The sequence below is a fragment of the Ictalurus furcatus genome, chromosome 5, assembly GCF_023375685.1.
Source record: "Ictalurus furcatus strain D&B chromosome 5, Billie_1.0, whole genome shotgun sequence".
Lineage (NCBI taxonomy): Eukaryota > Metazoa > Chordata > Actinopteri > Siluriformes > Ictaluridae > Ictalurus > Ictalurus furcatus.
This window is the reverse complement of record NC_071259.1, coordinates 8,262,571-8,279,086: the sequence shown is the minus strand read 5'-3', so window position 1 is coordinate 8,279,086 and position 16,516 is coordinate 8,262,571. Positions and strand designations below refer to the sequence as shown.

Below are 16,516 nucleotides of genomic sequence, written 5' to 3'. Positions count from 1 at the left end.
CGAGGGATCAGGCCCCAGCACTGCCAAGCTGCCGCTGTTGGACCCTTGAGCAAGACCCATAACCCTCTCTGCTCCAGGGGAGCCATATCATGGCTGACCCCACGCTCTGACCTCAACCTCCTAACATGCTGGGATGTGCGAAGAAAAAAAGAATTTCTCTGTGCTATAATGTCTGTGTGACCAATAAAGACTCATTAGATAGTGAGCCATTCAGCTGATAAGGCTTTGGTGCTGGATTCAACTTTTCTTTTTTTTTTTTACTTTGGCCGACATATTGAGAATTGGGTTTTAAATAGATTTTAACTGGGGTATAAATAGTTTTTATTCTCGCCCTCTTACTTTGAGGTAGCTGTACATGCAGATTGACATCCAGTTAGTGAGCATCTTCTCCACCACGGACTCCGTGCGCCGCAGCATCAGCTTTGGGTTCTTGGAGGCGGACGCGTCGATCAAATCCACCAGCAGCTCCTTCATGATGCTGGTGTAGTATTCCAGTTTGCCGTGGAGGGCAATAGTGAGCAGTGAGGCCAGATTACATCTGGACAGATGGACACATCAAAAGATAGAGGAGAGAAGGAAGGTGGGGAAAAAAAATTAAGACAGTTGACATAGAAGAGAAACGGCTGAAGCTCTTCTATTTACATGAAGAGGTGTGAGTACTGGAGTGCGTAGGCACAGATGACTTTGGGGGTTGTGTCAGTACAATGCTTCTTTCACATGTATGAGTGAGTGTGTGTGTGTGTGTGTGTGTGCGCGTCGACCCACAAAACCGGGGGATGTGGTTGAATCCAGAGACTCTTTCAGCAGATTCCAAAGCTCCTAATTACATGTGAATATAATGCTGAGACAGCCATGAAGTCTCTGATGTACCCCAGAATAAACCTCCCAGCATGCAACAGGGTATTGCAGTATTACAAAAAAGTCTGAGACCACTACCACAAACTATTTTTAGTTCAGGATTTCGAACACAAATACAGTGCTCTTCCTCTTTGCGACTTCTTATTCAAGATCACATCGATTTATAAGAAATCCTCGAGTCGATGTAATAAAATGAATAATGTAACTCTGTCAGCTTGTTAAATTCCTGTCAGTCAAACCAAATGTGTGAAGTCAACGTTGACATTTAGGCACTTGATGAAAAGATTACATGATTACAAAAGCCCATTAACTGTTTCATGGACCACATGAATATTAAGCAGGGATGAAAATGCCAACCAAGCGCCATAGACAATCCTTTGGCATCTATTGCAGTATATTCTCAGATATATGGAATATATATATATATATATATATATATATATATATATATATATATATATATATATATGGAATATATATATAGCTGTGGTTCTGACATTTGGGGGTTACCTGTCTCGGACAGCGAAGTCCTTCTGCTGTTCCAGCGCATGAACGAAGGTGATGAGGAAGTGCTTGTTATTGAGGAGCGTGGAGAACATAGTGATTCCCTCCTCTACATTGGGCCTGGTGGTACTGGAGGGCTGAGAGAGGGAAAAGAAGCAAGACAGTGAAAAAAAGTAGGACAAAGGATCTTGAATCAAACCACTGATAATTGGGTAACAAGGCATTGAAAGAAAAAAAAAGACAGACTTTTAAAAACCGCAAGGTTTTGCAACATCATTTTTGACTCATACAGTATATTGGCGGATAAACGATGACACATAACCCTTATAATAATGTCTCATTTATCTACTGTGCAGAAGCAGTCACTTTACACAATACACTCAGTAAATCCAGCTTAATAAGTAAGGTTGTTGCTGCATTGCACAGTTTCCTGATGGTGTTCTGCTGAAAGAGCAATGCTTTGCTCTAGTACATGTCATTTACTGACTCATCAATTCAAAAAAAAAAAAAAAACAACTAATTCAATCTTTTTTCCTTATAGAATATAAGCTTGTATCTGTACCTGACAATCTGCTCTTTGATCTGTGCTTTACAGCAGGATGGTCCAATATGGTAAAAATGTCCAATATCATGGTAACCTTGCATAGGTGGCAGTATTTAAAAAGATTCTACTCCAACCCTCATGTTTAGTTGAGGTGTTTTCTGTGTCTGTGTAAGTATGTAATATGTTTATTTGATGGGGCGCACGGTGGCTTAGTTTGCCGCACACCTCCGGGGATGGGGGTTTGAATCCCCGCGCTTCGGGGGTTTCCTCCCCTAGTCCAAAGACATGTGTTGTAGGCTGTTTGCGTCTCTAAATTGTCCTTAGTCTGTGAATGGGTGTGTGGATGTGTGTACGATTGTGCCCTGCGATGGGTTGCCACCCCGTCCTTGTGCCCAGAGTTCTCTGGGATAATCTCCAGACTCCCCACGACCCTGAGTAGCATACAGTGGTACGGAAAATGGATGGATGGATAGATGTGTATTTGATGATCTGCACAAACAAAACAGCTCAGATTTCCAAAGATTAACTTTCCAACAACAACCAAAGAAGAGAGAAATGTTACAGAAGAATGTTTGTAAAAAGAAATGTCAGTAAAAAGTACCATATTAACATAATAGAGCACTTAAAATAATGCTGGCTCTCAGGTTTTACCTGCAAAAACAGTGATGGTCAAGGTCTCCAGAAGAACTGTGACAGGTTCTTCAAGATACTTAGAAAAACAATGTTCTCATGAACCTGTATGAAGTGTACCTGAGATTACTGATGCATTTTTAAAAGCTATACATGGCGTAGTATATTTACTTTGTTTCATTTTTATTTAGTGCTATTTAGTGTTGTCTACTATAGTAGATTTTTTTATACAGAAAATGCATAAGGTTTGTGAAGGCATCTTTGCTTTATAACATTCCTTTACATTTGTCTAAGACCTTTTTACGGTACTGAATACATGTGCTTAGTTTTGGCTCAGTTCCTACTTCCTTTTTCCCCTAACTATTATTATTTATTCTAGTCAATCGCTGGCACTTGTATCATTGTCTGCTTTTTAGTTGAAAGGACCCTGAAACACTAAGCCGAAATGAAAGAACAAGCGTCGACTGAAGCGGACATACTGTAAGATCACTTCCTGTTGCCTGAACGGTGTTGCATTCTGTGAAAAGTTGTGCTCTAACATGCTGCAGTAAAGTCTACAATGGATAGCCGACATGCACGTACATTCTCTTCCGGCCTAAAAAGAAATACACACCAGGAGGTATCGGTAATCGGTAATTGTAATTAAATGAAGGAAAAACAAAAACCTGGGTGGCATGCTGGTGTCGTCTTACAGCTCTAGAGCACCTGGTTAGAAGTTTACTGTCTGTGGGTTACTGTCTATGTGGAGTTTTGCATTCCAAAAACATACATGCAGTTGGAGCGGTTATGCTAAACTGCCCCTAGGTGAAAATGAGACCGGCTGTATTTCCACCTACCACCAAGTGTTCCCGGGACCCTGGCCAAGATAAAGTGCTTACTGAATATATGCCCCAAATTGCATACTATTGAGGTAAATAATACACCAACTACTAGTATCTTTATCTATAGTGATGTACTATTTCAACATACTACTTTACGTATTTATGTACATACATATTACTGTATGTACACTATTTTTATTTGGGACCAGAGTGTCATTGAGGGGAGACAGTGGAACTGAGTACCTGGGGCTCTCAAGAGGCTTGGACTAAAAATTAGCATTTTCAAGAGACAGAATGGAGGACCATCTGAAAATATACAAGTGATGCTTGAAAAGACAACTCTCGATAGCAGCTTGGCATGCCACAGAATGTTTATAGCTAATAAATGAATCCATCCAGCCATCCATTTTCCATACCGCTTATCCTACACAGGGTCATGGGGGAGCTAGGAACCTATCCCCGGGAACTCTAGGGACACCCTGGATGGGATGCCAACCCATCTAAGGGCACAATCGTACACACATTCACAAACTACAGACAATTTTGAAATGGCAATCAGCCTACAACTCATGTCTTTGGACTGGGGAAGGAAACCGGAGTACCTAGAGGAAACCCGCAAAGCACAGGGAGAACATATAAACTCCACACACACTGGGTGGATGTTAGATTTGAACCCCGGAGGTGCGAGGCAAACGTACTAGCCACTAACCCCCCCCAAATTAATGAATAGGAGAGAAATATGTATGACACTGAAAGATGACCATAGCCAAAAAAAGCTCAACTGTTAATAGTCTGAATTGTTTTGGCTCTGTTTGACCCAGCAATCAGACCTGGCGCAAGAACAGCCTCAGTGTTTAGCTGAGCCGTAATGAAGCAGTCCCCATAGAGGCTTTCCATATGCTCCTCATAAAAATAGAGAGGCTGGAAGGGGAGTGGGAGAGACAAAGACAAATGTGTACGTGACGAGTTATGTTCGCTGATGCGAGAGAAAAAAAGCAGCGTGCGATTCCTTTGAAGACGATCGGCTGTGTGAAACACTTCATCACTGTTACTGACGGAAACAATACCCCCCCCCCCCCCCCAGCTCCTGACCTCAAATCGGTGTTTAACACACACATGCATGCATGGATTCACACACAAACACACACACACACACACACACACACAAGTTGCATATAGATGCGTTCATTAATCATAGCATAATGGAATGCCGTGTCAAAAGACAAGCTCTTTTTCATTATTTCCGGAGATAACTTTGGGAGCATGTGCCCCTTTTCACAGAAACCCAGAATCCTGCAGATTCAGCAGCATTCATCCCGTCTACGTGTGTGTGTGTGTGTGTGTGTGTGTGTGTGTGTGTGTCTGGGTATGTAATGTAGGTTTGTGTGCTTTACCTGCCAATCCTTCAGCAGAGGGTGGGTTTCAGGTAAGGCTCTTGGTCCCAGAGCATCATTTTCATACACCGGCTGAACCAGACTCCTCTCATAGTCTGAACACATCTACACACACACAAGAATATAATGAGAATTGGATTAGATCAAATTGTAACAAGATTTTCTTGAGTAATAGCTTAATGTGTTTTTAGAGATTTGCAATGCTTTGTAATAGGATTGAAGGGCAAGAGTGCAGGAGTAATGACAGGAGAAAAAGAGATGGAGGAGAGGAAGAGATGGAACAGGGGATAGTGGAGGAGAGAAGCGCTGAAGGATTGTGTTGCAAGGAGATTAGACTCCCAGTAGGCCAGCTTGGGGAAAAGGAGCTGAGGTCAGTATAAAAGTATTTGTTTCTGTTCATACTACTTTTCACCACACACACACACACACACACACATACACACACCCTTTTTCCATCTCATTACAAAACATTAGCCACTGCACCCTTATCCTACTTACAACCATGCAGGCAAGGTCACTGTGTGTGTGTGTGTGTGTGTGTGTGTGTGTGTGTGTGTGTGTGTGTGTGTGTGTGGTTTGGTTTCCTTGTCTACGTGCCCAATATTGTTCACACAATTGGGATGGAAACTGTAATGCTAGTGGTTTTTCAACACAGAGGAAAAAGACATAGTTTGTCTCTCTGGGCTGAAAACATTAACTGTCTGACAAAAACACACACACACACACACTCACACACACACACACACACACACCTAAAACTATCAAATCTATAACTGTAAACTATAATTATATGACAACTAAAATCTATAACTGTAAACTATCTGCACTGCAACTATAAAAACAATAATGATAAAACTATAACTATAAAATATACTACAACTATAAATCTATAACTATAAACTAACTGTATACCACACTACAACTATAACAAAAACTCTAACAACTATACCTATATTAAAAATTTAAATCTGTAACTATAAACTATAACTATACTACAACTATAAATCTATAACTATATAAGATATACAACCCCAATTCCGAAAAAGTTGGGACAGTATGGAAAATGCTAATAAAAACAAAGAGGAGTGATGTGTAAATGTACTTTGATTTCTATTTAAACGAAAACGTATAAAGACAAGGTATTTGATGTTTTACATAATCAACTGCATAGTTGTTGTTTTTTTTGAAGATAACTGTTTATTTTGAAATTGATGCATGCAACACGTTCCAAAAAAGTTGGGACAGGGGCAATCTAGGACTAATAGCGATGTGACGAGTTGAAATAAGAAGGTGATGTGAAACAGGTGAGGCAATCATCTAATCATAGTATATAAGGAGCCTCCAAAAAAGGCATAGTCCTTCAAGAGCAAGGATGGGTCGAGGCTCACCAATCTGCCAACAGATGCATCACCGAATAATCCAACACTTTGAGAACAACATTACCTAAAGACAAATTGGTAGGATTTTGGCAATTTCACCTTCTACAGTGCACAATATAATTAAAAGATTCAAGGAATCTTTTAAATCTCAGTGCGTAAAGGGCAAGGCTGAAAAACACTTCTGAATGCGTGTTATCTCCGATCCCTCAGACGTCTCTGTCTTAAAAACCGCCATGAGTCTGCAATGGATATCCTGACATGGCTCGGGAATACTTTGGTAAACCTTTGTCAGTCAACATCATTCGCCGCTGCATCCACAGATGTAAGTTAAGGCTTTACTGTGCAAAGCAGAAGCCAAACATAAACACTGTACAGAAGCGCCACTGACTTCTCTGGGCTCGGTCTCATCTGAGGTGGACCGCAGCACAGTGGAATCGTGTTTTGTGGTCCGACGAGTCAACATTTCAAATAGTTTTTGGACAAAACAGCCGTTGTGTTCTCCGGGCCAAAGAGGAAAAGGACCATCCAAGCTGATATCAGCGTCAGGTCCAAAAGCCAGCGTCTGTCATGGTATGGGGTTGTGTCAGTGCCCATGGCATGGGTAACCTGCACATCTGTGAGGGCACCATTAATGCAGAAAGATATGTACACATTTTAGAGGAACATATGCTCCCATCCAGAGCAGGACAACGCCGAACCACATTCTGCCCGGATTACAAGCGAATGGTTGTGTAAGCAGAGAGTACGGTTGCTAGCATGGCCTGCCTGCAGTCCTGACCTGTCTTCGATTGAGAATGTGTGGCTGAAAACTGCATAATGGCTGAAAGTGGAAAAATTCCGCTTGCTAAACGTAGCCAGCAGGTGTCTTTACTCAGCGCCCAAACGCTTAATAAGTGTTATTAAAAGAAAAGGTGATGTTACAGAGTAGTAAACATTCAACTGTCCCAACTTTTTTTGGAGTGTGTTGCAGTAATCAGATTTGAAATGAGTGTATATTTTCAAAAATAAATTAACTTCACAAAGTAAATCATCAAAAAAACTCGTTTGTTTTTTTTGCATTTGCCATACTGTCCCAACTTTTTCAGAATTGGGGTTGTATACTACAACTATACAGATGAAGCTAATGAAGATAAACTATAACTGTACTACAGCTATCAGACCTATAGCTATATACTATACTACAACTATGAAAAAACCCCCAACAACCTTTAACTACATTAAAATATAAAAGCTATAACTATAAACTGTGACTAAAGTAAACTACACTAACCTATAAAACTTTGCACCCCACCCCCCCCCCCCAAATATACACACACCACCATGGTGTTTGTCATTACCTTAGGGAAAAAGGTGCGAGTAACGAACTGCTTGTACTCAAGGAAGGGAATGCCTTGGCTGCGGTTTAGCTCTTTAGTCAGGTCAGTCATATCCGTCTGGAGTTCGGCAAATCCTGTCACACACAGACACACCTACATTACACACACATCTACCAATATCCACCCACGTCCTTTTACATTTTGATATATTAAATATAGACGAGCACACATTGTATACACATATCCTAAAGGTACACAATCTCAATATTTCCATGACATGAGATAGTTAGATGATACCAGGCAAATACAAATACAAAAAACCTTGTATAATGTATATGACATGAATATACACAACTGGTGCATGAACACACTTCTGGCAGTAGATCAGGGTTGAAATACACCCCATAATTACACTCACACATACACACCCACACACATGTACACAAAGGTTTCACATTACCTCTAATTTTATGTGACATAAAGTTTATGGAATTCTACTTGACACTTTTTCGATCCCCTGGAGTTAAAAAACACTTCACAAAACAATTTTCATGTATAGGATGTTCATATACAGACACCTCGTGTATAGATTGATCTCGGTTTACTCTGTCACACTGTGTTTAGTATGAATTCATTCTATGAGTTATAACATTCATTTAGATTAAATGTTTAAAAAGGAATACCCCAGCTTTTTTTTTGTAACCCCATCTATATGTGCAATACTTCCTGTACTGTGAAAAAGCTCAATTTTAACATGTTTTGACAGACATTTAAAATAAATAAATAAATGGAAACATGGTTTTCCATTCTCAGTGTCTGTTATAGTCACACATACACTTCAGATGTTGTGGGTGAAGAATAGGTTAAAAAAAAAAACCTGGAATATTCCTTTAAGACGTTGTTTTTATAGTTTGTCGTTCATGTCAGTAAAGTGTCTGTAAATTTATATCCATTTACCATGGAACTAAAGCCAAAAGTACCAAAAGTGTGATGTAATGATTGCGCATGACTAAATCTTTCAAAACACACAATATACATTATGTGGAAATGTGTGGTTTGTGGCATGTGGGGAAAAGGACGGAAAAGCAAACATGAAGCTAGCAAGTCCGCAAGCTGATACCTTAGTGTGTGTGTGTGTGTGTGTGTGTGTGTGTGTGTGTTCTTGCCAGATATTTCCACAGCTTTACCAATATAGTCTCTTCCAGTATTGCATCCTGAATTTGTGTATCACAGCTAAAATTAGAAATTCAGCTACCATGTGGGCTATGTGGTCTTACATGAGACGCCACACACACACACACACACACACACACACACACACACACACACACACACACACACACACACACACACACACACACACACACACACACACACACACACACACTCTCTCTCTCTCTCTCTCTCTCTCACTCACTCACTCTAAGCAGTTAAACAAACACAATGGCCCACACAGCTATTCTGCCTACTGTTCAGAGAAAGCCACCATATGATCTAACCATTACAACCATCAGTGATCTAACATATGATTAGTGCAACATAAGCTGAATTTCTTCACAAATAAACACTGAACAAATGGGAATATGCTACAGACGATTCATCCATATACTAGACAATCCAAAAAACCCAAGCCAACTTTCATAGGGTCACATGAGTAATTTGTTTCACTTCAGTATCCTGAACTGCAGGGAAAAGGATTAGATTTCAGCCAAGTTGTATTTTTTTTTTTTTTGACCTGTGTCATCCTCATCCTCATCTCCTACCTGATCTGAAGCCAGGTTGGGCTTTTCCCATAATTCAGCACTTAAGACACATTATTAGGGCGAGTGTATCAGATATTAGATCTACACTGTGGGGTGTGATAAGCGTGGGTGCTCTTTGTAGGGATGACAGGAAGTGAGAGGCTCCTCGTATTGTTTTCAACACAGGATGCAAGAAAAAAAGTGCATGTTTGTGCATGTTTGTGGAGCTGGTCACTGTGGAAACGTGCCTTAGAGGATGATAGGGGTTGGGGGGTTCATAGAGATCATGGAGGAAACATGAGGAACTCTCTCTCTCGCGCGCACACACAAACACACACACACACACACTAACAGGACTGTGGGTGGTCAGTGGGTTTGGGCTTACCATCATTAAGTCTTTGTCTTTTTCTTTGTCTGTAACCACTGTTCACTCTCCTCTCAGTTTCAGTGACCTAGTTCTGCTTCCCTAAACCTAACACACCCCGTCACACACTTTCTCACAATCCGCCCCAATCCCCCCCATCCCACACACACACACACACACACACACACACACGTTCATCTGAAACCTCCCATTACTGTAATGCAAATCTTGTGATCGTTTACCTTTACGCCAATATCTCTCTGGACAGTAATGGAGGTCAGACATTATAAATGACCATACTGTATCCTTTGTCTCACTCGGATGGTTCGAGTCCTCCCACAAGCAAGGATCCTACAACCTTAGTGGAGGCACAAGGAGTCCAAGTGTACCACAAGGTTCTGTACTTGGCCCTGTCCTGTGTGTTAATGACTCTCATAGCTTTCTCTTTCTTACTAATTATTAGCAATAACGTCAGCTTTTTGGGTTTAGACTACTTAGTTGTCTATAAATAAGCAACCTTCGTTAACTATTTGTAATAATGACAACTTGGCTGTCTTGTTATACCAAGAAATGTAACTAGACTTGGAGTCCGAGCAGACTGTTGATGATATACCTCAGTTTAACCACAACCTCAGCCTAACCACACATTTGTCTCAGCATCCTGACATGACAGACCACCACGTCCAGCTTAGCCTTTCAGAGATAAAGCGTTTTCTTATCCTGAAGATACATGCAACAGCTTTGTCAAGCACTGTGTTTTCCCACTCTCACAGGTTTGGTCTGGTTAATATCAGGAAGAATGTACTGCACCTGTCAGAATGTGCAACACAGCTCGTACTTCAGCCACCCGATATCTCACGGCTCAACTCCTCCAACTTTCTGCTGGCTGGTCTACTGTCTTGCTCTATAACAACATTGCAAATGATCCAAAATATGTGGCATGTCTGGTTTTTAACCATCCTAAATGCCTATGTTCCATCCCACCTGGTGATACCAACACAGCATAGGACTAAGTCTAAAACCACACGTTTATTACGTTTAAACAAATTGCCCTTGTTTGCATTGCAGATTTTATCATCTCGGTTCCTTCCTGAGTGTACAGTAAAACCCCCGTATCCGCTGTTTCAGTTAAGCGAAACTACGGTTGACAGCGGTCCAAAAAAATGAAATGGAACATTCCAGAAATACAGTAAACATTCATAATTCAAATTGCGTGCCGCTTTGAGTAACGAGATGAAATGTTAATCATCCCTTTGTCCAGCATATCCATGTTATATGTGCTACCGAGCCATTAGTCACTTAGTAGCCATCTTGGTTATAAGACCTACTCTGTTCGCTACTATCTGCGGTTTCAGGCATCCGCTAGGGGGTTTGGAACCTATCCCTTTCAAATACCGGGGGTCCTACTGTACATGACCTTTGTTGCTTTGACTAAGTCTGTGTAGATGTGTTGTTTTTGGCCATTTGATTGCCTATTCAATAGGAATACACCAATCTCATTGTCTGTTTTTGATATAATACTGTTGTAGTACTATATGATCATAATATTGACCAATACTCAGTACTCTGAGGCTCTGTTGCAAAGTTAGGAGAAACCAGTGGCACCTCGTCCATAGAGGCAGGTGCAGCAGAGCCCCACCATGGAGCTTCACAACCCAATACATTTCATATTCCACTAAAATACTAATTACCTCTTTTGAGTGACCTACTGTTTTTTATTTTATTTTTAATGATGTCTTAGACATAAGACGTGGTTACACCAATTTGCTTCACCTTTCAAAATCATGGGGCTGGACGCTTATTGCCCCACTTGGTTCCACAGAGTCCCGACCACCTAATGGTCCAAAATGGGAACTGGAACAAACACTAATAGAGGCCCATTGGGGCAGGAATCACGCTGCCCTGTTCTCGTGGCAGGAGCAGTCGAAAGGATAGTTGTAGAGAATCTGTCTAATCTAACAGATCTAATAAATGGAATAAATTTCCACAAGCAAATGCAAAGGGTAAACGCAGACAGTGTATCTATGATGTACAGATGCGTTTCTATCGTAAGATGTATTGTATTTCAAAAATGACGAGACGGAAAGGGGATTATGGAGTGAATAATGTCTGGACGTATGTTGTCGATCCCTCAACTGCATAATAAAGGGTTACTCTAAAAATTCACTAGATAGTAGTCTATAGCACAAGTTAAGCGTGTTATCCTCTCGACTTCATTTTGTTTGAGGCAATGCCGTTATTAATGCTGTTCCGCCCCACCAAAATAAAAAAGAAACCTCGTGGTGGTGTGCTTGATGTTAAGTCGTGTTGTTTCAGCCGATATCACAGTTATTTACGTCATAATATGCAGCACATCAAATTGGGATATTTGTCAATGCCACATATTTTCTGCTTTTTCATATAGTTATTGGACTATGCGTATCATTACTTACAAACTCGATCTCTCTACTTCGCTATCTTTGTAGCAATCGATGTGTACTATTACTAAATTCAGCTACTGTGTTGCTAGTTGCTGCTCTCGCTGTTCTTTCCTGCAACTATCTTGCACTTGTTTCTGTTGGTGGAAACTTTTTTTTTTTTTGCAGCACTTGTATCGCTCCTCAAATGTCTAGACTCTTGGACTGTATTCCGCCTCACTTGGAAGTTGCTTTGGGTAAAAGCTCCTGCCAAAAGAATAAATCGTTTGGAATAAGTCGGTCTCTTTATTCATACATATACTTCATGTACATACCCCATACACACACACACACACACACACACACACACACACACACACACACACAGCTAGCTCACAGTTTGGCCTTGACTCCACTCTGTCCATCTTGTGGCCTTGGCGTCTCCACTCACTCTTTGTCTCTGAGGGCTATAAATCTGTCAAAGCACACTAAAATGTTGATACTTAAACAGTCTACCCACTTAGAACACTAAAACACACACAGAGGAAGGCTTTCTCTGTGCCTTTTTGTTTCTCTCCACTTACGAGTACAAGGTCTTCTGATGGACTCGGTTACACACGTACTGTACCGTACATCCACGTCCACTCATCTCTCTTGTAAACGCAGAAGAGCCCCAAATGAGATTTCCACCCTTTTAAGACTCATTCAGGAGCCTGCTTCTACACCTGTGAGTGTGAGTGAGTGTGTGTGTGTGTGTGTCTGTGTGTGTGTGTGTGTGTGTGTGAGCGAGTTACCTTTGCGTATCTCCTCTCTGATCTGTGACTCCATTTCTTCCATCTGTAAGAGAGTCTTCTGCCAGTATCGCTCTGCCCTTCGGCTCTTGGTACAATACACCACCAGTGCTAGAGACACACACACACACACACACACACACACACAGGAAGAAAAATCAATTCTTTTATTATTGTGTCCATCAGCTGTGTCAGTAAAAGATTCCTAATCAGTCACACACATTCAGTCCGCTGACTTTTACTCTCTGAGTCTCCGAGATTAAAGATACTACAGAGAACACTGCAGGCTTTGTGTGTCCTACTCTGTGTGTATATTTTTTGTGTGTCTGAACTGCTGAGAGGAATTTTGACCCTACTACCTCCCTTTTATTTCTCCCACATCTGGCGCATCTGTCTCCATGACGACAGACTGTCCATCACATCACATGCACACGCACTAATACATGCTAATTCACACACACACACACACACACACACACACTTACCCACTGTACATAGCAGCAGAAGCACACAGCACACCACAACAGTGACTATGATAGCTAGTTCACTGCCACCCATCTGAACCACAGCGATCACTTTCTCGAAATTACCGGCACGCACCTGAGAGACAGACAGACAGAGAGGGCGGGAGAAAGAGATTCATTAATTATGACCCCGAAGGAATTATCAAGTCATGAATAAAACATGACAGGGTGTGCTGTTATAGGAAAATAACCTGTGTCGGGGCGATGGAGGTCTCACTTTTTAACCGTTTATTTAAGTTCAAATTGTGGAACATCCATGAAACAGGTTCCTGTTGTCATTTTTACATTATAGGAGCTACAGTATAACCTCTCTGTTTTTCTCTGTTGACGTTCTTGAGACACAAAAAAACAACAGAAAGCACAAAGTCCTTTGTCTGAAGACACTCGCAAGATGGAAAGTTACAAACTTTAAACTTAAATGTCTACGTGCAGAGATTTTTCCCGATTCTCGGAATCTTTTGATGATATTATGTACTGTAGATGATGAGATAGTCATAGTCCTCGCAATTTTACGTTATTCCGAAATTGTGCCACAAATTGTAGGCGCGGTTTTTCGCAGATTGGTGAACTTTTTCCCCTTAAAATGGTACATTTCCTCAGTTGAAACATTCAATATGTTTTCTATTTCTACTGTGACTAACATATGTGTGTATCCATCCATCCATCCATCTTCTATACCGCTTATCCTTTCTTCAGGGTCACGGGGAAACCTGGAGCCTATCCCAGGAAGCATCAGGCACAAGGCGGGGTACACCCTGGACAGGGTGCCAATCCATCGCAGCATACGTGTGTATGAGACTTGCAAATCCTTGTATTCTGTTTGTATTTACATTTTACACAGCATCCCAACGTTTTTTTGGAATTGGGGTTGTATTTGGTTTGTAAACTGTAATCTTATACCAGAAAATGATAGATACATAGGAACATATTCAAGACATTTTCACTCGTTAAGCAGTTTTCACTCTGTTTGCAGTGCTGCTCCATCAAAACAACTTCAACTGGGTCTCATGTCCATGTCATCCTAACTGTTAGAGTGGGACAGTTTTTAATTCATGTTTTGTTGTTGTTTTTTTTTATATGCGCATGTTAATGGTTTATTGACTTAACTGATTTTCAGGTTGTCGGGATTGTTGTTGGCAATTGCACATACACTGTAGATGTAGATAGAGTAGATGTAAATGTGAGATTAGGGTCAAGACATGCTGAAGTCTTACTACAATTCTTTCATTTATATACATAGTTGGGGTCGCTACTGTATTTTGCAAGATTATATAACATTACAATTATGTTGCAAGATTAATTGCTTGTGGTAAATCCAGAAAATTCCCCAGCATGTGACACACTGCCCTATTAACCAGTGATTCAAAAGAAAACTGTGTGGCATTATGATTGTCAACACACACACACAGAGTAATGTGATGCTGGGATTACTGAGTGTAAGCAGTTTTATTTCTGCTTTTCTATAATTCCTATCCGGGTGCAATAATGACTAATGCTCATGTGTTTCATGTCTCTTCCTAAACTATCTTCCCTGAAGCCATTGCATTTCAACTTTCTTTTTCAATGACGCTTTATTATTCTCTAAAGAGAGGCCAGAAAAAGGAAAAAAAACAACAACCAAAACTGGTGTTTCCAAGGATTCTTAGCCAACAGGTTTACTGTAATACACTCTCCCACATTTTCTCACAGACATTTATACCGTACGTAACTAAGAGAAAAACGAATCATAATAATATAAAACATTACACAACCAACATGAAACAAAACGCGCATTCATCTTCCATGATCCACTCTAGCAATGAGTCAGAGTCAATTAGAACCCCCCGGACTTTCCCACAATCCCGAGCATGTGTGTTTACAGATGAGTGCCGAGTCGAGCGTTCCCGCGAAAACATACTGTCTGTTTTATGAGCTTTCTCTTGACCTATGACCTATGACCTCTGACCTAGGGCCTTGTTTGCTCTGGTGAATGCATGTCCGAGGAGCGAGCAGACACCGGTGGAATTCCTTTCTCCTCTCTCCCCACGTCAGTGACTGTATCAGTGGTCGGAGGGTCATTAGTAGGCGACAGATTGAGCAAGGTTAAAGATAGCTGTTTTTCTTGGTCTAAGAAGACTAAACAAAGGAAAGGCATGCTCTCTCACACACACACACACACACACACACATTTAGAAAGTGTTTGATATCGTGCAAGGCCTTGATTAGCTCTTATTTTGCTGCTGAAATTATCTTCTGAGTCAAAACAGTAGTGACAGGACAGATACGGGAGAGAGGCTTGAGCGTTGGGATGGGTGTGTGCTGTCCTCCGTGTCACTAGGACATGATGGGACATGCTGATATCGCTGTGTGTTTGTGTGACTGTGAGCCACTCAAGATTAACTTTTTTTTATCAGCTCGATGCGGGTTCGTTACTTTCTTCATCTTGCCGTAATGAGCTGGATGGATCACGTCTAGCTCGCTCTTTCTTTTTTTTTGGCCGAAAAATAAAAAGAGAGACGACTGCAAAATCCATTTTTCACATGACTGATGCAATCTGATTACTGATGCATTTGGATTATTTACGACAAACAAGCCTATCATTGCGCTTCTAAGTGGCTTTTCTGAAATCACGTTCTCATAGTGAATTTTTTTTTGGGGGGACGAATAAAATCTCGCTTCTTTTACCATTATGACCGGTTAATCAAATGAAATTGTGCTGGGTAATGTTATTCATCAAGAGAACTTGTGCGGATTCTGGTGTAAGAAAACGCTCATCAGCAGGACGAGCAGATGGCGTTTTTTGAGCGAGGAAGCGGCTTGGTGATGTGGTTGGAGGGAAGGCTTGCGGGTAATGAAGCCGAACTCACGGTGACAGACAGCTCTCCACCACTGTAGCTCAGCGTTCTGTTGACGGTGCAGTGGAACATCTGTTTGTTGTCGAAGCTGATCTCACAGCGTTCAGAGCCAACTGTGACCGAATACTCGTCCCGAGTCAGGTCCAACTCGTTCGGCCCTTTCTGTTGGAACAAAAAGAAAAAAGACCAGGAGTCATTCAACAAGAAACACTAATGGGGATAACAACGAATCATAGCTAGCAAATACTTCTAGAAATTTCACCATCTTCTATAGTATATTCTATATTCATTAACGTATTCCAGTGTTATGCATTTAGCATGAATACAATGGAAGTATCTGAGTAGATCTACTGTAAGTTGCTTATAATAAAATAGTCTGTCAAATGAATAAATATTTCATTTAATTGCTTGTATGTTTA

General features: G+C 41.0%; 1 protein-coding gene across 1 annotated transcript in view; it reads right to left on the bottom strand.

Moving 5' to 3' along the window:
• Positions 1-16,516, bottom strand: part of plxnd1 (plexin D1) — a 114,335-nt gene that overhangs the window by 19,208 nt on the left and 78,611 nt on the right. The window contains exons 19-25 of the mRNA XM_053624587.1: positions 16,110-16,259; positions 13,225-13,339; positions 12,743-12,850; positions 7,468-7,580; positions 4,752-4,856; positions 1,369-1,499; positions 340-538 (exon numbers count right to left, since the gene is read on the bottom strand). Of these exons, the coding sequence (XP_053480562.1) occupies positions 340-538; positions 1,369-1,499; positions 4,752-4,856; positions 7,468-7,580; positions 12,743-12,850; positions 13,225-13,339; positions 16,110-16,259 (921 nt within the window). The remainder of the gene's footprint in view (positions 1-339; positions 539-1,368; positions 1,500-4,751; positions 4,857-7,467; positions 7,581-12,742; positions 12,851-13,224; positions 13,340-16,109; positions 16,260-16,516) is intronic.